This window comes from Echeneis naucrates, chromosome 12 (genome assembly GCF_900963305.1).
Source record: "Echeneis naucrates chromosome 12, fEcheNa1.1, whole genome shotgun sequence".
Classification (NCBI taxonomy): domain Eukaryota; kingdom Metazoa; phylum Chordata; class Actinopteri; order Carangiformes; family Echeneidae; genus Echeneis; species Echeneis naucrates.
Window position 1 is genome coordinate 19,873,222 of NC_042522.1, and position 23,983 is coordinate 19,897,204.

A 23,983-nucleotide genomic window follows, 5' to 3' on the forward strand; every position below is an offset into this window, starting at 1 on the left:
GCTGTCCTGTGCAGCAGCGGAAACGGGATAAAGGTGAAGCTGGAGAGAAAACGTTCCCAGGACGCTTATGTGGAGTAACAGGAAGCGGAGGAGGCGACCGGAGAGTACTGGACCAGAGGAACAGCCAGGTCCAGGTACTCCTGAGGAGGGTCAGAGTCAGACGTTCATGGCTGACACAGCAAACTGAAACACAGTGAGGTGTTCCTAATAAAGTGGGCAGCCGGTTATTGATAATCCATCACTGCTCACCTGATTGGCCATGAGAGAAAGTGTTCGGTCTAAATCTTCCACCAGCTGCTGGAAGGTCGGCCTGCGTGACGGGACGGCGTGCCAACAGTCCCTCATCATCAGGTACCTGAAGTCACAAGGCAGCGTTACACAGGGGGCGGGGCTTCATGCTGCCGGCTTTGTGTGGCTTGTGTACTCACAACTCCTGAGTGCAGGCGGACGGTTTCTCCATGCGGTGTCCCTCCTTCAGCAGCTTGAAGAGCTCCTCCACAGGGACCCCGGGGTAAGGAGACCCCCCCAGGGTGAAGATTTCCCACAGCAAGACCCCGAATGACCACCTGCAGCACCGAAACGTTACACAAACCCATTAACGTTGTGTCTTTTTGTGTCCCGTCACCTGTGACATCAGAAACTCACACGTCACTTTGGTGAGTGTAGATTCGGTCGAACAAAGCTTCTGGAGCCATCCACTTCACCGGCAGGCGGCCCTGAAACGCATCAACACGTCAGTCAAACAGGCCTGTTGGCGGCGTTGTGTTCGTGCTGTGTGTCGCCTCGTTGTCTTACGTTAGTGGTTTTCTTGTAGTAGTCAATGTGGTGGATGTCTCGAGCCAGACCAAAGTCCGCGATCTTCATCACGTTGTCTTCTGTGACCAGCACGTTTCTGGCTGCAAGGTCTCTGTGGATACACTGAGCACCAGGGGAGAGACGAGATCGGCGGATTAACTAACCGTCAATCGCACAACAGCCCCGCCCCCTAATCAATCCCCTGATGGTCTTAATGCTGGATGAGTGTTTCCTAATTTCCTTATCAAGTCTTCCATTTTCACTTCTTATCCGCTGAAGAGAATGAATCTCTTTTCTGGTCGATCATCAGACTGACCTTTTTCGAAGCGAGGTACGCCATCCCTCGGGCCACCTGGTACGCCGCAGAAACCAGCTCCCGGATCTCTAAACTGCCCAGCGACGACCGCCTTGACCCGCTCCAGTACTCCAACCCCACCGGCCGCCGAGCTCGCAGGTACTCCCTGAGGTTCCCTTGCGAGGCGTATTCCACCACCACGTACAGAGGGCCTGAGGAGGGGAGGAGTCAGCTTTGACCTGAGCGCCACATCACCATGGACCAACCGCCGACACACTCACCGTCCTGCGTGCAGGCGCCCAGCAGATTGATGATGTTCTTGTGTTTGCCGATCATCTTCATCATTTCCATCTCGGAGATCAGGTCGGACAGGTCCTTCTCAGTGGCGTCCGCTGCAACCGGATCACACGACATCAACTTCCTGTTCAGGCTCAGCCAATTAAAGATCAGATATGGCCCCTCTCTCACCTTTCAGCATCTTCACGGCCACCTTGGTGAGACGTGTCGGCTTGTTCTTGTCGATCCCGATGGCCTCAGCCAGGACGACCTGACCGAAGCAGCCTTCGCCCAGAGGCTTCCCCAGAGTCAGCCTGAAGGAAGAGACACACACAGACACGGGGTCAGGGGTCAGTGTACACGGATCCACCCTCTGGTCAAATCACAGGACTTGGCTGTCGTACCGGTCTCGAGGCAGCTCCCAGACCGGGTCGTAGGGGAGCTCGTACTCCGACACGCCCACCAAGATGGTGGTGGCGGCACTGGAGAGACGAAACTGACGCATCAGACACATACCGGACTGCAGGGAGGACGAGGACTCCACGGACACCTGGAGAGGCGGGAGAGGAGGCCTGAAGGTGTCTGATCCACAGAGGGGGGCGGAGACCTGAGGGAGGGGGAGGGGCTTCAGGGGTTACCTGTCTCCTCAGGGGAATGCTCTTGGCTAATTTCTGGACGGCCGACTGGCTGCTGAAGTTGCTCTTCTTCGGCGAGCAGTAGAGTCTGCAGATGATGACCGTGACGGAGAGGATGATGATGATGAAAAAGCCCAGGCAGTAGATGAAGATTTCCAGGTACGTCTGGGAGGGCAGCGGGGAGGGGGGCAGCTCTGGGGGGAGAAGAGGAATCAGAGACGGTCAGGTCTCCACAGAACACAGAACAGTGTGTGACGGAGCGTCTGCACCCACCGTCCACCACCGTCAGCCACGCCGAGTGGTGCGACATGCCGATGGAGTTTCCCGCCAGGCAGGTGTACTCTCCTGCGTCGTCCAGAGAGACGTTCGTCAGCGTCAGGACCTCCATCTCCTTATCTGTGGTGTTCAAACCTGCAGTCTGAGGCACAGACGGACGACAGTTAATCACTCCTGCCCAGAGTCCAGCAGCTAGAATCTCTGCAGAGACTCGGTGAAAAACCTTCAGCTGATCCAAAGTCCTTCACTTAGACCACGTTTAATCCAGACCCTAAAGTCTGCTGCTGGTCTGGATCCAGGATCAGACCCTTCAAACTGTCCTCTTTATTGAGTTCTGCAGTTTGGTCTGACTCAGGTGAGTCGCCCCTCAGTGAATCAGTCCCAGTAAAAGATTTGGTTCTGTGCTGTTCCACAGATCCACAACTGGTTGAATGTCAAGTAAAAAAAAAAAAAGAAAAGAAAAAAGCATCAAAGGCCCAAACACAGACAACGAAGAAGAAGAGCACAGAATTCAAGCATCTCGTAAACAAACCGCGATTTAAATATTTAAATGTTTGATGAGGAAGGAAATGTTCCGCAGGAAAGGTTGCTGTTTGTACCTCCGGGTGTAAACAGAAGCTCCGTCTGTTTACAGGAAAACCGAACCTTTCATATGTAAGATGACGGAGCATTTTGATTGGAGCAGGGCTCTGGCGCCTGATTCTGACTTTCATGGTTTGGTTTGGACTCAATAAGTGATGAGATTCTGTTTTACATCTGATTGTGGAGGGAACGCAACGAGACGTGCGAAGCTCATGGCGGCTCGCCATACGGAACACTGCTCTGTCCGAACGTCTTTCATCACCAGTCCACAACGCTTCATAGATGTGGTTGGACTCCACTCTGTCAGAGAGAAATCAACCCGGCGCCACGCCAAACCACCAGGCTGAAGGTTTAACAAATACAATGAATCACAGCAGAGCTCCGTGTTGCTCTGTAGAAAAAAGTCCTTTAATTTAAATGTACTGCTCTGACTTTCAAAGCTCGATCCGGTCTAAAGGTGCACCTGCGTGTAGTCTCTGATTCTAAATCAGGTTCAGATTCTATATTAATCCAGTTAAACTCTCAACGGTCTCCGTCCTCAGAGAAACACTCCCAGTCTGGATTCAGAACCTGAACCTTAAAACCAGCTGTCAGGACTTCTGGGACGTTGTGATGTCACAATGATGTAGTCACCACCCACTTTCAGAACTTTCAGAACTTTCAGGATTCATGTTCTGCCATATTTTATAAAAAGAACTGGGATATGAACATCTAAGGAAATAAAAAATGGACTTAAATTCTTAGAAATCAGATTTTAAAATAAAAAGATTCATTTATTTACTATTTGTTCCCCCTGAGCCCACCTTGAGGACCAGGACGTAGCGGTGGCCGTCTGGTCCTTCTTTGCTGCCGTTGATGGTGATGTGTTTGAGCCACTGGATGTGAGGCTGCGGATCGCTGAACACCCGACACACAAACTCCACATTGCTGCCGACGACGGCGGTTTGGTTGGCAGGCAGACCGGCCTGCAGGATCGGCCTGTGAGGAGAACGTTCTGGAAAAGACGAGTTTGGAGAAATGAGATGAACAGAAACATATAAAACTCTCACTGAGGGAACATCCACAGGAAGGAAAATCAATGTAAAAAACAGATCTTTCTCTCTCCGTTTCAGCATCTGCTCATTTTTCTTGACAACAAACAACAAAGCAACAACCTCCGGAGGGTGCAAACCTTAAAACCCCTTTTTTAGTGTTGACGTGGAAGTTGCAGCAAAAAGTGCTGAATGAGACGATGACGCGGTCTTTCTGTCTCCTCTCACCTTCCTGAGCTCACGTGTCGGGCAACATGAAGCTTTTATGAGCTGCAATCAAATCTCTGTTTTCTATAAAGTCTCATTAAAGGTCTGCACAGTCTAAAGGTGGATCTCCATGTGGTCTTGGATTGTAAACCCGGTCCAGGTTCTACATCAACATGATGGATTTTACTTTTATCCTCAGATAAGAAACACCAGAGAAGTTAAAACACGGCCTTTTTATGGAATCACACCACAGTGACACTTCTCACCGACTACGTCCAGCAGGTAGGTGTGTTTGAGGCTGCCGTATTCGTTCTCCACCACACAGGTGTAGTTTCCTTTATCAGACGGAACCACCGACTCCATGATGAGGGTCCACATGTGGTCTCTGATCTGAAAGGATCCACGGAGACATTAAGCAGCTGACCGGTCCGCCGCTGTGCTCTCAGTAAATAAACACACACACCTTGAACCCTCCGATTCTTTGGTCCTTCCTGAACTCTTTCCCGTTCTTGTACCAGCGCAGAGACGGGACTGGGTTTCCTGTCGCTTGGCATCGGAACTTCACCGTCTTGCTGGCCGGGACGGCGTGGAGCTGCTTCTCCATCTTCTCCGGCATCACCCACTGAGGCGCCAGCGCTGACGAGGAGACGACAACATGATCACAACGGGTCAACACGACGACACACACAAACAGAAGTTGGACTTACGCTGCAGCTTCTCGTTGCTTGTTGACAGCTCGTTGGACAGTTTGTTTTCCTCTGAGGATGACTCATCGTCTTCTTCGTCTTCAGAGGATTTCACTGCGTCGCCTACAAAAGAAGTTTAAAAGCTGCTCAGAAAGCTGTGGAGGGCTTGTGTTTAAACAGCAGGTTTGAAAATCTCATAACTTCCTTGCAGCAGACAATAAGACGAGCTGGAGGACTAACCTCTGACCTCTGACCTCTGAGAGGCGGGGACTCTCTAAGGCCTCAGACAGGACTGCACCCAGACCACTTCAGAGACCTCCTCCCAACACCCCCGACTCTCCTGCTCACTGACTGTCAACATTAATGGACTCGCCCTGAACGACATCATAAATCAGACTGACTGAGACATCCAAACAACTAAACAAAACAATGAAACTGTGAGTTGTGTTGTGTCTTAGTCATTTCCCCTTCTGTGATTTGGACATCACACTGACTGAATATTTTTTTCATTTGTTAAACGAGTCAAAGATGAAGGAATTTAAAGTCAGAATTAAACCTGAACATTTTACAGTCGTCCTTCGAGCTTCAGGCAGCCATCATCAGCTTTTTTTCATTTCACAAGATAAATATGGACCAACAGAAATCAGTTTTAAAAAAGCTCACAAAATCTTCATTTGTCCAAAACTCCTTCTGACTTATTTATAGCTAACCCTCACCTATTGGTTTGTAAAGTGATCAGGTCTGAAGGACGGAGGACTCGCTGCACATCCTGGAGCACAAACAGCCAAAATAAAACAGACATAAACAGACTCTGTGGCGACGGAGAACAGAGTCTGTTCAACAGTTTATAAACCAAGCTGCGACTCTGAACCAGCACCAGGGAGCGACGGAAGCTGCAGCTGATCCAGACTAACAGAAAAACAAGAGTTTACGGGCTCAGAAACAACAAACTCACACTCAGCTGGAGTCCAGATGGTCGCAGCACAAAATACAAACACACACAGGCGGTAAATCCAGACGCACACAAACACACAGAGCCGGAGGAGAGGGAGGAGTGCCAGCGTTACCCGCAGAGTCTGAGCGGCCATAACGCTCACACACACTCAGACTGTTAGTGCGTCTGGACAGGATTCGCAGACCAGAACCGGCTCCATGAGAGCCAGGCCGGCTCCGCCATGAAAAATCACACTAACCAGTTTCAGATGCTGCAGAGCCAAAAACAGCCAAAACCTCCAAAAGTCACTTTCCCCTTAAAGAAATTCTCTCACTGGAAACTTTTATAAGCTCTTATTTAATAAAGATGAAAAAGAAAAAAAAAACCACAGAGCTGAGGTCACATGACTGAACCTCAACAACAGAACAACAAACAGCTGCCAACACGGAAACACTGAGGTCAGACAAACGGCATCGTCACTAAATATAATTCAGTACGTCTCAGAATGATTCAGTGATTAATAATCACTAGTCAACAAACACACAACACACAGATAAATCCACCTGACCCTGCAGGACTGGAGCTGTGGGATCTGGACCAAGCAGTCCTGGAAGTTGTGAGGTGGAGCCGAGTCAACACCTTGAACTGGTTGTTGTTCCACAAACCTCCTGAATGTTGTTCAGTGAGACAGGGAGCCTGATCCTGCTGGAGGACCTGGACCTGGTCTGGACCAGGTTTCGGTCAAAGTAGCATCCACATGAATGAAGGAGCCGAGGTGTCCAAAACATCCAACTGTCTCCACCAGCCGCTCTTCGTCCCATAAGGCATTCTGGTGCCGTAAACCTGATCCTCCAGACAAGTCTGGTCCAGTTCTGATGCTCACGTGTCCACTGTAGGAGGTTTTGGTGGTGGTCTGGGTCCAGATCTCTGTCTATCAGAACCAGCATGAACTTCTTCAGCTACACGGTCCAGCCGTCAGCTCCCGTCAGTGAACATCGACCATCATCTAATTTCCTGTTTCCTCGTCTGACTGGAACAATAAGATGATTCCCTTCCTGTCTGATCAATCGACCAATCAGGACATGCTGATATGCAGACCTGGAGTTTACATCACTGAGCCTGCCGGAGACATCTGTGAAGTGTGTTACCTGCGTCTGTGTCCTCTGTGGACGGTCTGGACTGGACCCCAGGAAGCTGAACCAGCAGCACCAGCAGGATGCAGGAGAGCAGCAGCAGGAAGCAGCGGCGGGAGGAACACATGGCGTCCTAATACATCAACGCACCGGGACGTCCAGAGCGGGAACACACTGCAGGACAGACACACACAGCAACAGTCGAGTCAGCGTTTTCCACAACAGCATTTTAAACCTGAACTTCAAAAAATAATAAAACTAAATCCACTGAACGATCTAAATGTGTTTAATTTCACACAAATAAAAAACATTTCGATTTGTTTTCCTTTTTATTTAACACGAACATCATAAATGTTATGTCTGCTCATGGGAAGCTGCACAAATAAAGTTTAGCATTATTATTTTTCTTTGATGCTGTCGAGCGTCTTTGAATGCGACACCAGAGCAAAACAAATATACAAAATCTGATGCTAACGCTACGCTAATGTTTACGTCCATGATCCAGCTGTTGATATTTGTGTCATTAATTCCTTTTTACATTTGGAAATCACCAGGGGCACGATGGGTGAGGACGAGGTGATGGTGTCCCATACACCGCTGACACCCCCAACCTTTGACCTGTGATGACTACACATGTGTCAGGTGTTAAACACAACATTGTGTTAATGAATCTCACACACACACAGCCTAAAACAAACAGACACCATTTGCTGCATGTGTCACCATCGATGTGTGAAATGTTCCCTCTCTGGTAAAAACATCATTCTGGTCTGACAACGATTATGTTTTCACACACAACAATCATTCATTCACTTCATCCGTTCATCTGCCAACAAGCTCATCAGTTCACTGTTTGACTGCAGATGTTGGAAAAATCACAAAAAAATCCCAAAAGTTTCCAGACATATTCAAACATCTCCTTCAGTTCCAGAAGCAGACGGAAAAACTAACTGAGACACCAAACAGACTGAAGCGAAGGAGAATAAGTTCTGGTCCTAAAGGTACCCCGAGTCCTGAAAGTCCTGAAGGCCCAACACACTGTGACAGACAAAAATCAGCTTCACTGCGTCGTCCGAGCCTCAGACAGGAAGTGACCTTCAGTTAGAGGAGAACCTGGACTGAAGGAGGACGCTCAACACTGATTGGCTGCTGAGTCCAGAGCATGTGTGTGTGTCTAAAATGAAATGGGCAGCGTGAGTTGTGTGGCTTTTAAAAAAACCACACACTCTCATCTTTTTCTTGTTATTCAGGCTCTTTGTGAGGCATTCTGGGAAATGTCTCCCTCCCACACAAACACACAAACATGTTCAGCTCACACTGTGACACTGACCAGACTCAGCTGATTGGACTGTCTACACACCAGACGGTGAGTGAAGAACTCTTTGAGGTCTCTGGTCTTTGACCTCAGTAAATGGATCAAAGATGGACAGAATCCAGATCCCAGACAGAAACGACGACTGAAATCACACAAAGTGTCCAACCGGAGACGTCGGACAGTCCTGAGGAGGACCAGCCCTGATCCAGCTGAGTGATTATGGTCCAACAGAGAAGCAAAGGGATCTGATTCAACCAAACAAGAGCCAGTTTAGAAACCGGTGAAGGTCCAGCTGTTATCACCAGAGCTCCAGAGATGTCGCTTTATGAAGCTCAACCCTTCAAAATAAAAGATTGGACCTTTAAAGAAAGAAAAGCTAAAGTGAGTTTATGTGGAGAAAATGATCTCCTGGTGTGGCCTGGTCCGAGGACTGGTGGTGTCAGACTCTGTTAGACTTCCATCACCTACACACCACATTCTGCAGCCGGCCGGCAGCTCGGATTGTTGTCATTCTAACACACCAACTGCTGACGTCCGACCTCAGCCTGAGCTGGGAAACAATCACAGAACAGGACGAGAGGAGAAGAAGAAGAAGAGCTGCAGGAGGAGGGAGACTCCCTGTGGACACACCACAGTGGAGACCTTCAGCCAACAGGAGCACATCAAGTCACAGCGACTGACTGAAGACGACTGAAGACGAGAAGGAAAGAAGCAGAGAAACCTGAAGTCCTTCATCTTCACACACACACTGAATGTTGTAATAACTGATCAGTATTAGCAGCTGATGTCTGATGGCCCTCTCATGGGATATTCTGCTGCACTGCAAACTTCATTTTCACTCTGTGAGATTGGACTGAATGAAAAAATAAATCCTTAAAATCAAATAAAAGAATTATGAAATTTACTGCAATTCACTATCTCATCACAACAAACCAAAATAAGCTTGAAAAAGCTGCTTTAACTTCTGTAAAGCGGACTGTGATCACTTCACCTTCCGTTTTGCCAAAAAGAAAGCTGAAATGAATTCATGATGAATATTTTTTCAGCAGAAATAAAATAAATTAAAACACCTTTGGTCGGTCAACAAAGTTTTGTGATCATTAAATTCACCATGGTCACTTTATTTTGCGATGATCCGTCTCTCTGTGAGAACATTCAGAACACAATAAGAATATTTCTGCTTTGAATTCGGCTCCTGGTGTTCACCAGCTGGTTTGAAAAGTAAATGAAGGCATGTGGTGGATTACACAAACAGACTGAACTGTACCGGGTCTGTGGGGTTAAATCCGAGGACGGCAGATCCAGATCCAGATCCTGGTCCTGGTCCGGGTGGAGGTTCCTACATGAGCCGGACTCATGAGCGTCTCCGGATCCGTGTGTTCCTCGGTCCCGGACTGAATGCAGACCTGGAGAGGAGTCTCCTCCCACCGGGTCCGGATCCAGGTCCCGGATTATGGCGCAGCCCACCGGCCGCACGCACGGGCCTCCCCGCGGGACCGCGCACCGTGCGTGTGCCCCGCCCCCTCTGCTTGACTGACAGGAACACAAAGACCTGATCCGGGATCAGCTGGATCTGGTCTGAGGCAGAATTACGACTGCGGTGTTTACAGATCACAGTTCAGAAGCTCAAACCTGATTTATTATTATTATTATTGCATTTTGCCTTAAAAACCAGTTTCAAGCCTTTTAGAGCAAAATCCAGGATCTTCAGATTTTTTCATCCTTTTTCCGTTTAAAGTTGCTCCTCATCTCCAGACATCTCCAAACCCAAAACTAACTAAACTCCAAAGAAAAGTTCCTCTGCTTTCTGTCTTTATCTGATCAGGAGTTCTGCTCAGAAATGATGAAAAATCAGCTCCAAATATCTGATTGTCTTTATTCTGTCAACACGATAAACTGAGAAACAAACAGGGCTGATCCAGAGACTCTGATTGGCTGTGACATCACCAACCAGAGCCAATAGGAGTGTCTGATGTAGAGACGTGACTCTGGACGTCAGTATCAAAGATGGAGTATGAGAACGGACGGATAAACACACAGAAGGAGGATTCGTTCTGATGCTGAGATATTAAAGTGGTGTCGTCACTGACCTGCAGGCGGCGCTGAAGGAAACAGGATCATCAGCAGGAGGGTTCAACCTGAAGGGAGCAAGAACACAACATGAGAAGTTAAAGATTGTTGTCTTTGTGTAACAAACTGTTTCTCAAAGTTTCTCTGAATAACTTTTGTGTGATTATAATCAGCTGTTTAGACTAAAGGACCACAGTTACATCAGCAGCACGCACACGCGCGCGCGCGCGCACACACACACACACACACACACACACACACACACACACACACACACACACACACACTGTGACTGTCCCACAGATGGATTCCTTTGTAGATTCATTGGCTGATTGGTATAATGTGTGTTTGAGAGTGTCAGGCTGTGAACAAAGCTCCTGAGTGTTTCTCTCTGGCTGTTTGTGAGTCCACAGCTGAGCACAGACAAACTATTGTGCGTTTCTTTTCTGTCAAACAGACATTTCTGCGTGGCTGATCTCTCGCTGCATCGCTGACATTTTTTATCCTCAACAGTGTGCGTTTCTATCACTCAGCTGAATATCTGACTTATTATTCTTCAGCAAACAGGACGACACAAAGAGAAACAATCAGGAAATAGAGAAGCTGCAGTCCATCTTCAGTCTTCGTCTTTCATTTTTAAGGAAACATAACTGTGACCACATGACATCTTATCCCAAAGGTCCAGACGGCCTAAAGTAGACCTGCATGCGATCTTTCAGTCTAAATCAGGTCCAGGTTCCGTATTGATACAGTCAAATCCACAAAGGTCTCAGTCCACAGTCTCCAAACCCGTCGTCAGGACTTCTGGGACTTCGTGATGTCATAACCAAACAGACCCCGCCCTCAGCCCTTCACACCTGGACCTGGAGCTGCTCTGCGGACTAACCAAGCTGTAGTCACCCAGGTGGAGGCGGATGAACATCTTCCAGTTCAAACCTGCAGCAGAATCACAGGAAAACTTTATGACTTGAGTTGGAAAAATGCCACATATAAAAATATTCTTCTGTTATCATAGAAACGGTAATGACTTTGGGAACATGTGGAACACATTAAGAAGCCAGAGAAAAAGAGCACCCTGAAAGGAAAATAAATGTTTGGGTTGGATTATTTACCACGGTTAATGTGCAGGAACGTTATTAAACCAACGTGTGGTGAAACACGCCACACGGTCAGGACCAAAACGGTCCCAGGATGTGGGTTTGATTCCTGCGGGTGAGGGGCAGCTGCTCTGCTGGAGCTTTTTACCGTCTGCGGTTCTGAAGAACTGAAACTTTAGAGCTGATGATGTTTGTGCACCTGCAACGGGACAAACCCGAGAACAGGAAGGAACTTTGTCCTTCAGGACTGATTAACGAAGAGCTGACAGTCAGACATGGACACATTAACTTTGGGGACCATCACAATAAGTAACTGTGTCGGTCAGGCACGGCCGAGAGTCAGAACTGACTGTTGGGCCCCCGAGAACCTGTGGACTGTAACACAGGATGTCAACAAGGCTGAAACTGGGTTTGAATCAGCATGTGGAGAACAGACAGAGCTGAATGGCCTCCAATGACCAGAAAAAGAATCCAGATTGTGTTGAAGTCTATGGGAAATGTCCCTCGTCCTCCTCAGTAAACATTTTCCTGATGAGTTTATGGTCTCAGTCTGAAATACAACATGATGTTGTTTTTTAAATGAAGCTCCATTTAGGGGAGGGGTTAGGGGGCGGGGCTACTGTGTGACTGACAGACTGAACCACCCAATCAGGAGGGAGTCCAGAGCGGGTCAGATGCCAGCAGTAAAATTTTAAACCTAAGGCTTCCACAGCAGCTCCGCCTCTTTTCACATTTTTAAAATCAGCTGAGAGTTAGGGGGCGGAGTCAGGCCCTGTCAAGGTGGTGATGGTTGTTTGGAGGTGACGTCACCTTGACAACAACAACAAGTTAAGAAATGAAAACTGAAGTAAATGTTTAAAAAAGTCCTGATAATCTTCTGGATGGAAGTCTGATGTTTTCAAAAGCCAGCAGAGCAACAATTCTGAATCTCCTCTTTTCCAGATGTCGGCTTTCACTGTACGCCTTGACCAATTGTTTCCATTCACAACGAAGCATCAAACTCAGAGACCAAAACACCAGTTTCTTTTACCACACAGTCTTAATGGCTGCTTGATAATTGGCTGTTTATAATAAACGGAGCCGACTGCCTTCAGCCTTTTTCCTTGGCTGCATGCAGTTTCCCATAAAACTAAATAATCCTATCAAGTGATACAACCACAGAACCTGCCAACACACACGCATGTTTGTAATGCGACCAGAGGGGGGACAGCTCAGACCAGGACGGGTTCAAGTCCGTGTCTGTGTGAGCAGAGTTATATTCAGTCATTACTGGACATTCCCTGAGAGAGCAGATGGCTCTGGGAGGCGCCGAGCCAAAGCCACAACATCCCCAGCCCCAGCCCAGCGCTAACTACTGACCCTGTTAAACCACACAGTCAGACCAGTCTGGACCCACCCAGACCTGGAGCCGGAGCCAAACCCAAGACTCTGGACGGACCAGGCCAGGCCAATAACAGTAAAAACAAAATAAAATAAATTTAAAAAACCAGCACATTCCTGGTCACCAAACTCGGCCTCAAGACTTTTAACTCCTGTGGCACTCAACGGGAAACGCAGGTGCTACTCTCATCAGCCAGCTCCCTTCACAGAGGAAGCAACTCAAAAAACAAAAAGCTGAAGAAAACAAACGGATTCAACACGGTTCTAAAGATTTGAGGAAAAATGTACTTGGAGGATACAGCTCCTGCCAAAGGTCAGAGGTCAGAACAGTCCCTGATCCGGTTCATCCCTGTCCTGGCCTCTGGCATGTCCAGCTCCACTTCAGTTGTGAAGCCCAAAAACCATTCATGCAAATAGATGCGACTTCGAAGGCCGAGCCACGTCTGAGCAGCTCCCAACGCCCCAGAACTGCGTCTCTGTGCTGGTCCGGTTCATCCCGAGGCCTCCTCAGCGTCACCGTGTCATTACACCACTGAACTGTGGCGTAATGACAGAGTTCATGTGGAGGGCTGGGCGGCCTGATAGTGCACTGTGATGCACACGCACGAGGACGATGGTGCGTATCAGTTCAGTGGAGAGTTTCATCCCCTCAGTGTGATAACAGTCTGTGTGGTCTTTTCCTGCACATGTGCCTGTAATGTTTGTGTGTTTGCGGGAGTTTGGTCCAAGAGCGTCCTCCCGAAGGTCAGCGAGGCTGTTGTGGAGCTGGTTGGAGGTTTTGGTGGTGACTGGGTGGGACACAGATACCGAGCCGCCACTAAATCTGTCTCAGCTGAACCGACCGAGCTTTTAAAGGAGAATTTAATCACTGGCACTTTGTTTCTACACTTATCTGAGAACTCTGCGATGTTTGATATTTGAATTAGCTTCGTGTTCGTATCTGTGGTGGCTCCTGAAAAGTTTCACAGTGAAAACAGGACGAGTCCTCCTGTTTCATATTTTCTCTTCAGTGAAACTTTGCTCCATTTTATGCAAATACAAGTTAATTTCACACACACACACAGTTGCAGCCTCCTCCCTCTATAAAATAACGAGAGAGAGTCTGAGACTGACGCACCGCAAACTCTGGAATGTGGAGTTTACATGGGCAGCTTTATTTGGCCTGAAGAAAATGTTCCCTCATCGAGCTCAGAAAGCCACATCCCTCACTCACTCACACACACACACACCCACCCACATAAAGACTATTGCCACAAAAACACCCACACACAGAGAAAATGTCCAAAATAAAAGATCCATCTGTTTAACATCTAATATTTCTGAGTCTGCAGGCCTAGTGACCCGTGACGTTAAAGCAGTTTGATGGAACGCTAACAGGATTGTTAAGCTGACTGCCGCCCTCTCAGGTCTGAGATCATGTGACCCAAGATTCACTGTCACATCTGTTCCAGTGACATCACGGCACTCAGAACTTCTGCCCAACAGTCAAATCATCTGTTTTATTCATATTTCTTATGATTCTATGCCAACAGTTTATATTAATAAAAATCATTTAGATTTTCCTTCAGCGACGATGCTTCGGTTTTATTTTTGTCTCTACTCAACTGAGCTTTGAGAAACAGTGAATTAAAGAGACAAATGTCCTGAAGAGTCTCTCTGGAGAACAACTTTCCACAATGTGGCCGCTGAGAATGGTTGTTTTACAGCTGACGTATTAACCAGTGAAGACATGACTGCAGAATGTTTGACTCGGTTTGTGATCACCTCCCACCTATTGAAGGCATGTGCCATCTTCACTGTCGAGTTTCAACTGATGGGCTGATCCAGACTGGATCAGGTCCAGTTCAACTTGGTCTCATCTTATAAACCACTGAAAATACAGCCAGCAAAATGTTTGTTGGTTTCTTTGGTTTCCAGCAGAACAACACAAACATCCCTCCGTCTGGATCCCAGCAGTATGGAGTGATCACACTCAGGCTGAGGTGTGCAGAAAGCAGCTACTTCAATAAACACTTCCAGCCCACGGTCACATAATTTATTCCTGCAGGATGAAACCAGGAGGTGAAGCAACACAACGCTGCCTGACGGGCCCACTGAAAATACACCCTTCAGTGTCCTCTAATGCTCCAGTGGAGCCTGGAGGTGTGTTGTGTTTGGCAGCTGCCAGGATGTTTTCTAGCAGCCACTCGGTTGATGAAATCTCGTGGAGAAAAGCTGCCAAATGTCACATGCAGCTTTTTCCTGAAAGCTGCACCATCATTATCCTGAATATGCAGCTGAGTAAATTGCTGTCTGGAGCGTTTGAGGGGAAGATGACTGTGCCAATCAGCTTCTTAAGCCCCAACCTTCCTGATATGAACCCTGGTGGTGTCACAAAACCTTTCCCTGCACCAAAAGATGTCACCGGGCAACAGAACCCAACTATGATGTCATAACCTAAGACTTTGTCTCTGGGGCCGTCCAGTGATGGACGGACTGGACCACCCAATCAGGATCCAGGGCGGGGGTCGGATCTGGTTCTTGATCTGCAGTCACAGTGACTGAAGCTGGAACAACTAACACGAAGAAGAAATCTGAGCTTCGGTAAAACACAACTCAGCCGCCAAGTTGCTGCAGCTTCTACAGTTTTAAAGTGAGATGAATAAATCCAAGTTTAAAGAGAGACAGCTGATCCAGCATCCAGTTTATGTTTATGATGCTGAACCTGAACATCAACACCACTGTGATTTTTGTTGTATCTGGAAATTTTAAGGATATTTGAGAATTTTATTTCTATTTCAATAGTTTTCTTGAACAGCTGGTCTGTAGTTTTTATATTTGTTGGGGATTTTTTTAGTAACGGATGAACACACATTTAGAGGTGTAATGAGTGTTTGTGGCAGCAGGACAGTGTGTGTGTGCGTGCGTGCGTCAACATAAACAACGTGTGTTTATGGTGATGAAGGTAGAAGATAAACAAGATAAATCAGGATTTGATAAACACATTTTTGTGATGACAGATTTTGTTTTCTGCAGAAGAGACTTACAGATCTCCCGCGGTCAGATTCATCCATCAGGTAGCAGCCCCTCGTCCTGCTGCTGATGGAAAACACCGTTGTGGGTTCAGAGCCAGACCTCCAGATCCGGACTGAGACTGGTCCTGACACCCAAACATCCCCAGGTCCAGTTATTTTCTGTCTGGATGGCCACGGGTCCAGTTTACATCTGTGGTTTATTCTTATACACACTTGGAATCTGAGTGTTGTGGCATAACAACCTGATGGAGGGAAATGAGGCTGTGGGGGCGGAGCTGCCTGATTGGTGGTTTGTGGTTACAAGAAGACACCATTTGGTCCAATCATAGTTCAATATACATCTGTAAACCACAGTCTGTTACGAAACAATGACTTCAGTCTTTAAGGCTACACTCAGAGACTTTTCACTTTAAAGAGGAAGGAGGAGAACATTCTGCCATGTTCTTCGTCCAATAACTCGTCCTGTTCTCCATCTTGACTGGGCGGGACAGTCTGTCATGTCCAGGCTTAAACACTGTTCTGAAACAGGAACTTGTTTGCTTGGTTTCCTGTTTTAGGGTCACGACCCCCCAGGACACCATCAAAAATGATCAGTGTTCAGATTGGATGATGTCACTGTGACGTTCTATCTGATGAGCCAATGATGTGATAAATACATGAGACAGCACCGCCCTCTGCTGGGGGGGCAACAACATCCTGCAGCCAAACACCTAGACAATGAAAATACTGCAAACCATCTGAACAAGACGCTGATGACGTCACACTGATCATCACCTACTTGACTCCCACGTATCTGTGCGTTCAGGGAAACAACAAAAGATTTAAGAAGAAACATTTATTAAACATCATGGTCATAAAACAATAAAACAGCAGAGAAGAAGAGAGACCGTTCAGGGTCTCACACACACACACACACACACACACATTCCACAGTCAGATTCCACATTTTCTTGTGTTAACTTTAAAAAAAATAAATAAATAAAAAAAAAAATCAGCTGAACGGATTCTCTGCATGAGGCTCCAACATGTGACTTCTGTTAAACAGTGCCGATATAATTCTCTCTCTAAACACATTAATGTGATTTTTTTTTTTATACTGGACAATGATACACTAATTAAGACGGCAGGCAGGAAGCAGCAGTTGTTCACTGTTGAAGGTCAAACACAGAAGCTCATTCGGACACCCAGACTCATTCTTACATGTGGAAGTCGGTTTCAAATCTGTTTCTGTCGTTGTCATATATGAGAAAATAAAACATAAGTTTACATTCAAAGTGAGATAAATCTCATCAGATTTTTTCACTGGAGGTTTTTCAGTCTGAAGCTGAAGAAGCATTTAATGTACATTTAATTTAAATCAAGCGCATTTAAACCAACGTCAGAAATGGTTGGAAAGTGTTTCAAAGGTTTATGAATATCACAAACCAAACTACATTCAACAGATTTGAGCTAAACACAAACGCATGTCGTTGTTGTGAAGTGACTCATCTAAAAATCAAGTTCATGTTTCTGTCTGACGCACAAACGCATGCTGACACTTGTTGCTGTTTGGTTAAGAGCAAAACACAAAGTTTGGCTTTTACTGTGGGGGAGGGGAAGCGGGGTGGGCTAACGGAGACAGAACAGGTCAATATGGCTGACTGACAAAGAGAAACATAAACACAAAATGATTCAAAAGGGAAAATGATCCATTTACTCACAGTTTGTCCTGTTTTAACTTGAATGAATCAGTTACTATTGAGACCAGTTTCTCTGGGGTGGGGGAATGAGGTGGGGTCTGTTGGGATTTAAAGCACCATGTGGAAGACTGTGGCGTTCTAACGGACACTCTGAGACATGTGCAGAGGAGTCAGCATTTCCTCAAAGATGGCCCCCTTCACGTTGGAGCCTCTCAGGTTGGCCTCCTGGAGATCACAGCCCGACAAGTCACAGTTCTGGGAAATGAAAAACACCTGAATGCATCACAGATCTCAGACCTGGGGGGCTGGGGAGGAATCCAAAGACCTGGACTCACTACAGTCAGACTGGACAGATCAGCGGATTGTGTTTAAGGAGGAAACAGGAGGAATAAGAGCTGTAAAAACTGATGGTTCCACATCAGTGTGTTTGACTGGGTTAACTGCTCTTAACTCACCGAAAACCTTTGTAGCTTTTTAGAAAAGTCACTGTATGATTTTTGCTTCATAAATTTGATTTGAGTTCACTGATCATCCTGCTGCATCAGTCTGTTGAACAGCAGATCAGTTCCTGCTGCAGGAGGTCTGCACGCTGAAGCTGAATAAAGCTCTGAATGTGTTTTTAAAGGTTTTCACTTGTTCCACGTTATTTGTCTGATGTGTTTCTGTGTGTGATCTCTCACCTCCAGGTCTGTCCCGGCCAGCGTTGCTCCTCTCAGGTTACAGTTCTTCAGTTTGGCGTTCTTCAGTGTGGCGACTCTCAGGTTGATGCCCGTCATCTGACTCCCCTCCATGTCCACCCCCTTCAGGTTTGCCCCTGAAACATTCACACGTCTTCTTCACTATGAACTTTATTTTGGCGGGTTTATCTGCAGAACAGAATCTGACTGGCCAACTCACCCTCCAGATTAGCTTTGATTCCAGCTGGATCCTCAAAGTTACAGCTTCTGAGTGAAGCTCCCTCAGCGTTGGTGCAGAGCATCTTCACTCCCTGGAGGTTGGCTCCCTGCAACACACACACACACACACACACACACACACACACACACACACAATACTTCCTGAAAGTGCTTCACAATAAAAGCATTAGATATTACAGGTTTATTAAACGTAAAGTGGCGCAGAAAAATTGAAAAAACTGACACAACATCCACAGACTGTTTATAAAAGTAAACCTGCTTTCTATCTAATGATCATCAAGGCGTTGAGCAGCCACCAATGCTAACCAAACACAAACACAACTCACATCCAGACACGCCATGGACAAGTCTGCCCTCTCCAGGTTGGCCCCACTCAGGTTGGTGTGGGTCAGGTTGGTTCCTCTAAGGTTGGCCATCTTGAAGTTGATGTAGCGCAGATCCAGACGAGAGAGATCTGCCCCAGTAAAGTTCAAACCCTGTGGGAGCACAGACACACAAATACACAACTATCTCAGGTTCAGAGCCGCTCTCACTGTGTTTACATCCATTTAAATCATCTGGAAAGGGAAACAAAAACACGTGTCTCCAGCTCAACCAAATATGGACCATTTGTCTACCTGACACCGCAGCTCTGACTTGGTGGTGGTGGCCAACAGGAATCTGATGAACTCCTTGCGGGTCAAAGGAGAATGATCATCAGGTGGCTGTGACGACTGAACAGGAGAGACACACACAACACACAGGTTAAACAGCTGTTGCTGAACATGTGTGTCATGTTCATTTTAGGGTTAATTCGACACTCACACACCTTGATGAGAGTCTCCAGTTGTTCAGCGAGCTGCTCAATCCCAAAGAAACGAGCCTCCTCCAGCACACCTGGGGGATGGGGGGGTTCGCAGGTTAGACAGCAGTCTGGATTCAGACATGTTAACGTGTTCAGAAGTGAATCTTTTCTACCCAACGGGTTGATTCCGTCGTTGATGATGAGCTGTCCGTGTCTCAGGTAGTTCAGGATGGGTTCGAAATAGTCTGGACTGCGATCTATCAGGTAGGCCCCCTGAGAGTCCTGCTTGTTGCCCCACACGTCTGGACGTAAAAATAAAATCAGACAGGAAGTTAAACAAAAAGCTGGCTCAGCTCAACAGGTAGAACGCTGCTTTTGATAACTTTCACCTTTCTCTCTGAACATGTGGGCCAGCATGCTCTCAGGCTCCTTACTGACCAGAGTGCTCCTGAAAAAAAAACACACCAACACAAACTTTGACACTCTGCTCCATCACACTGATGTCCTCACACACCCCTCAGTATAGATGACAGATGGATGGATAAATCGGAAGGGCCATCCTTACCTCGTCGTGGTGAAGCAGCGACCACCAACATTGAGTGTCAGCCAATCAGTGTGAGTCTGAGTCCTCTCAGGATCGCTGAGGTCATCCTGAAGATCTACACACACACACACACACACACAGTGTAATGTGGACATCACACACCTTACCTGCACAGGTGGAGCTGTCAGTTTGACTAAGTGAATGGGTTCTCACCTTCACATGGCTCTTCCTCTGATATGTACAGCACATCGTCGTCTCTGCAGAAACACACACAATATAATCACAATCACAGCACGACAAACTGAACCCACAACCACGATGCAGCACGTTTGTCTCGTCTTCACCTGATTAACGCGATGTCGTCGATCAGACCTCCGTTCCCGTTGAAGACACTGGAGGCTCTTATTCCCAGCTTGGAGCTGGCCACGGACAGCAGGTCCTCCAGGGACCCGTAGACGGCCACCACCTGCGGGCCGACACCGGGGACACACGGCGGTTAGCGGCCGTTAGCACGGCTCACATTAGCAGCTAGACCCATAGCTCCCTCTCTGTCTGCTCACCTTCCCGTTGGTGGAGGTTCCGTTGACAAACAGTGTGACTCTCCTCATAGTCGAATCTCATCGGTCAGACCTTTAAATTCTGCGACTTTCATCCAAAATACATGTTTTATTTTTTAGCTAGCAGCGTCTTCTGCCTACTTCCTGACTACGATCAAACCGCAGGGCGACAGGCGGAGCCAATCAGCTGCTCAGCTTGAGCGCAACAGCCAATCGGGAAACAGACTGGGCGGGGCCAAAACTTGACAGTACAAGTTTGTTTTTTTCCACATTTGATTATTTAATTTCTATTATTTAAATTAATATAGAATAGAGCATGAACAATCTGTTTTACAAAGAGCTTTATTAAAGAAATCATCCACAGGATATCAAATAAAAGCTCATTTAACAAACGTTTCTAAGAGCCTGATCTTTGGGTCAGAGCTGAGGACAGTGATTTCTAATCAATACTTTCTCTTTTTTTTTTTTTTTTAAATTCTACTACTCCTGACCTGAAATAAATCTTTACTGTGAAGAAATAATACATAATACATCAGTGTTTTAAATCTGTGGTGGCAGAGCTGAACCGCTCTCATCTCAGCCGCCCCACAAGAGGAAGTGCAACATGTGAAGACATTCATCTCAGAAACACACACCTGCTCTGAAATACATCAGGAAAACTGGTGTCTGTTCACATTTCAATCTACAAAGCAGCTCAGATTCAGCAGGCTGTGGTTCAAATGAGTGAAAACAGGTATCACAGAGCTCAGAGTCCAGTTTACCTGTGTAAGGGTCAGTATTCAGATAAGGAGCAGGGATGATGTTCAGTTTACCCCCCTAAAACTGCTGGGGTGCATTTAATCTTGCATGATTTTGCCAGTATTTTCTGTTCAGTGTGAAATTAAACATTTTATTGCTCTCTTAGTTTCGGGGCTATTTAGTGCCTTAATTTGGATTGTCACTGAATCACTGTGAACCCCTGGAGGAAAGGAAGACGTGGATGTCCTGGGTTAAGGCTGAAACAGAGATGTGTGTCTGTCCATACACTCAGGGCGATGTTTCTTTATTTGGGCGTTGTATTAATAGTTAAGGCACAGAGTCAGCCGCCCCCCCTTCACAGGAGTGGTGAGATTTGAGTCCTTGTACAGTCTGGCATGTTTCATACAGAAATTCCAAAATTAAAAGCTCCTTTGGGTCGAAATTAGTAACCGATAGGGCTATGGTCATTTCCTCATGAGGCAGATCAGTAGACTCCTCACCTGAGTCCTGCAGTTCATTTTATGGTTGAATAGGTTTGATTTTTGTACCATCAACCCTGACTCTGTTTCCTGCCTCCATCCTACTCATTCCCACTGTCTTCCATGTCCTCATCTCCTCCTTCATGTTGTCTGTCTGCATTTCTCTCTGGGTAATTGAGGATCTGTCTGTTGGCCTGCATGACATACTGTTGCTGTTTGAAATACACCTTCAGCACCCCCTTCATCAGCACGAAGGCGATTCCACCCTGTGGGGACAGAGGAGGACAGAAAGGTGTCTGCTATGATGAATAAAAACACAAATCTGGTCCTGTTTTATTGGTGCCGAGTTGCTGATGGTACTGAGTCTTCATGTAGGTGCAGAGAAGCAAACAATGAAGGAGGAAGGTGAATAATGGTCAGTGTGTGGCAGTTAATAACTGCTATAAAGAGAATATATATTTACCAGTATTGTGCGCTGTAGATTTGAGGACACTTGTCGAAACAGCAGCCTTCCCACCAGACTGGCGATGGAGGGAAAGATGAGAGCGCCGCAAAGAGTCCTGGACACAGAGAGGTGATCTCCTGAACCGGGCCCATCCGCAGGGACACGGGGCAGGTAACGATTGCCTAAAGTAAAACAAACAGTCTGCTTTTTAATGTTCATCAGCAACCATAATGTTATAAGTGTCGTGTATCAACAGGCTGCATGTTCACTGACCTGGCAGCAGTTTGCGTCTGTACGAGTATCTCTGCCACAGCCTCACTATGTAATCCTCCCAGCGGATCATTTTCCCAAGGACCAGCACCACAGGGATGGTGGGCAGACCCATCAATAAGAAGAGCGGGTCAGCTCGCTCCATTACATACAGCCCCTTCTTATGGCCCACAACCTGCGCAGGAAGACACACAGAGGTAAGCAAGCCCCTGGTTTCATATTTGTGCTCAGCAGGATATTGTTCAGCTCTGCAGACCTGCATGACAGTGACGGCTCCATACGTGACGGCCGACCAGTACACCGTCCCCACCACCACCCCGACGGAAGCGAAGGGACTGGCCTGGGAGAGAGCTCTGTCCACCTGCTGCAGGAAGTACACCAGAGGGCCTGAGGACAGATGAGAATCAGTGAGCCAATTATGTAAACAGTTTTTTATTAATATTCATCAAAAATAGAGCAATGAACTTGTGCTGGTTTCCTCTAACCACATCTTCTATTTTGTTGTGTTACAACAGAGGTGTGATGTCACACTGGCACATCAGTCAAGTGTCATTTTTTCAGACAAAACATTTCCTGATCTACATTGATCACAACAGATTTTGTGTATCAAAGAGAAAATCATAATTCTGGTTCAGCTGGTTGAAGAACAGCTTGTGCTACTCACCCATCTTGGGGAAGACGACATGATATTCCGTGCCACACTGTGGACAGCTCACTGCTCCTCCATTGTTGCCCTTCTGCTTCTCATCCAGCCAGCGCTGCAGACAAGACTGGTGGATCCATTTAGTGCAGCCTTTACACCTGCAGGGACTCACCCACTCTGCACTGCGATCATCTCTCTCTGTGGCAAAACACACCCAACAGTGTCTGCACAACACATGCACACAGAAACATCATTTGACTTAACTGCTTCAGAGGGCTGCATGATATGTAAAAAAATAAAAAAAAGGGAAGTCTTACTTTTCAGGCTGCTCCTCAGTTTGAGCCATGATGGTGACAGACAGACAGCATGAACCCTCTGGAAAGCAACGATCAGTGGGATGAAGCTGTGCAGACAAACAGATGTGCACACACCTGCAACACAACGCACTGCCTCTAAAATACAATCAGGATTCCTGCCACTTAAAATGTTACAGGTCAATGTGGAGTCAATATCGGTTACCATATTAGCCTAACTTTGCATTACACTTAATTATATCTCAGTTGGACGATAAGAAAATAACTGTAGTTTACAATATTATTCTAATAATCATGAAATTAGCTTTAAACTGTCTATGGTGTCTGGTTGTTATCCATTTTATTACAGAACATAAAATCGTACATCCCTATCTAACCATTTAGATTATTTTTTCATATTCCAGACGTTTCCTTGCTTGTACAAATGAAGGATATAATTATATCTGTGAAATAAAGTGACATTGAACTGGACTACACAAATACAGTAGGAGTGTCTGATGCATCTTTTTTTAAACACAGCCCACTATGTTTGTCAGTTTACATTAGAATAGTTATCTTTGGCCCCAAACAGGTAGCTGTCATGCTAACGGATGGCTAACTTTAAACAGATTTTACTTTTACATCAAGCTACTTAGCAAGTGAGCTAGTTAGCCAACAGCACAACTGACCCCATAAAGGGCCGATTAAAAAAACAGCTGTATTATATTTACGGAAAAGGAAAGCAAACCTTACCTTAATGTAATAATAATATATTCTGATAAATTCCGTTTTTTACAGTTAAATCTGAAACGAAACGCTCATTTCAGTTAAGACGGTCACATAACCTTTCCGGTCATGATAAGCCCCGCCCCTCTTATCGGCTTTCCGATTCGTCGGTGGCTATGACG

The 23,983-nt window shown here is 46.6% G+C and overlaps 3 protein-coding genes across 4 annotated transcripts; all 3 read right to left on the bottom strand.

Moving 5' to 3' along the window:
• On the bottom strand, window positions 1-10,352 carry fgfr1b (fibroblast growth factor receptor 1b). The gene is made up of 18 exons (XM_029515051.1): window positions 10,256-10,352; window positions 9,433-9,698; window positions 6,866-7,024; window positions 4,805-4,906; window positions 4,561-4,733; window positions 4,364-4,487; window positions 3,663-3,853; window positions 2,275-2,419; window positions 2,005-2,195; window positions 1,771-1,916; window positions 1,559-1,680; window positions 1,372-1,482; window positions 1,112-1,302; window positions 796-918; window positions 646-716; window positions 429-566; window positions 250-355; window positions 1-140 (listed from the first exon to the last, which is right to left on the bottom strand). The coding sequence occupies exons 3-18, from the start codon at window positions 6,975-6,977 to the stop codon at window positions 66-68; spliced, it is 2,121 nt and encodes a 706-aa protein (XP_029370911.1). The 5' UTR covers window positions 6,978-7,024; window positions 9,433-9,698; window positions 10,256-10,352; the 3' UTR covers window positions 1-65.
• Window positions 10,353-16,553: 6,201 nt separating this feature from the next.
• On the bottom strand, window positions 16,554-20,387 carry kctd9b (potassium channel tetramerization domain containing 9b). Of its 2 annotated transcripts, none has more exons than XM_029515282.1 (12): window positions 20,211-20,387; window positions 19,995-20,116; window positions 19,870-19,907; window positions 19,672-19,765; window positions 19,496-19,554; window positions 19,280-19,408; window positions 19,131-19,198; window positions 18,940-19,035; window positions 18,649-18,798; window positions 18,303-18,408; window positions 18,086-18,219; window positions 16,554-17,660 (listed from the first exon to the last, which is right to left on the bottom strand). In XM_029515282.1, the coding sequence occupies exons 1-12, from the start codon at window positions 20,256-20,258 to the stop codon at window positions 17,544-17,546; spliced, it is 1,161 nt and encodes a 386-aa protein (XP_029371142.1). In that variant the 5' UTR covers window positions 20,259-20,387; the 3' UTR covers window positions 16,554-17,543. The 2 variants fall into 2 exon arrangements, with proteins under 2 accessions (XP_029371142.1, XP_029371141.1); XM_029515281.1 differs by having other exon boundaries at window positions 19,864-19,907; window positions 20,211-20,386.
• A 270-nt stretch (window positions 20,388-20,657) lies between these two features.
• marchf5l (membrane-associated ring finger (C3HC4) 5, like) lies at window positions 20,658-23,946 on the bottom strand. Its single transcript, XM_029515284.1, has 7 exons — window positions 23,829-23,946; window positions 23,100-23,213; window positions 22,804-23,006; window positions 22,396-22,526; window positions 22,143-22,314; window positions 21,888-22,051; window positions 20,658-21,690 (listed from the first exon to the last, which is right to left on the bottom strand). The coding sequence occupies exons 2-7, from the start codon at window positions 23,126-23,128 to the stop codon at window positions 21,526-21,528; spliced, it is 864 nt and encodes a 287-aa protein (XP_029371144.1). The 5' UTR covers window positions 23,129-23,213; window positions 23,829-23,946; the 3' UTR covers window positions 20,658-21,525.
• Between the last annotated feature and the right edge of the window lie 37 nt (window positions 23,947-23,983).

Coding starts and splice junctions, on each gene's coding strand:
- marchf5l (XM_029515284.1), bottom strand. CDS start 23,128: ATGGCTCAAACTGAGGAGCAGCCTGAAAA. Junction 22,527..22,803: donor TGTCGTCTTCCCCAAGATGG/GTGAGTAGCACA, acceptor ATCTGTCCTCAG/GCCCTCTGGTGTACTTCCTG. Junction 22,052..22,142: donor CAGACGCAAACTGCTGCCAG/GTCAGTGAACAT, acceptor GTTTTACTTTAG/GCAATCGTTACCTGCCCCGT.
- fgfr1b (XM_029515051.1), bottom strand. CDS start 6,977: ATGTGTTCCTCCCGCCGCTGCTTCCTGCTGCTGCTCTCCTGCATCCTG. Junction 1,917..2,004: donor GCATTCCCCTGAGGAGACAG/GTAACCCCTGAA, acceptor CCGCCTCTCCAG/GTGTCCGTGGAGTCCTCGTC. Junction 141..249: donor TTTCTCTCATGGCCAATCAG/GTGAGCAGTGAT, acceptor GACCCTCCTCAG/GAGTACCTGGACCTGGCTGT.
- kctd9b (XM_029515281.1), bottom strand. CDS start 20,258: ATGAGGAGAGTCACACTGTTTGTCAACGGAACCTCCACCAACGGGAAG. Junction 18,409..18,648: donor TGTCCATGGCGTGTCTGGAT/GTGAGTTGTGTT, acceptor TGTGTGTTGCAG/GGAGCCAACCTCCAGGGAGT. Junction 17,661..18,085: donor TGGCCGGGACAGACCTGGAG/GTGAGAGATCAC, acceptor TTCATTTCCCAG/AACTGTGACTTGTCGGGCTG.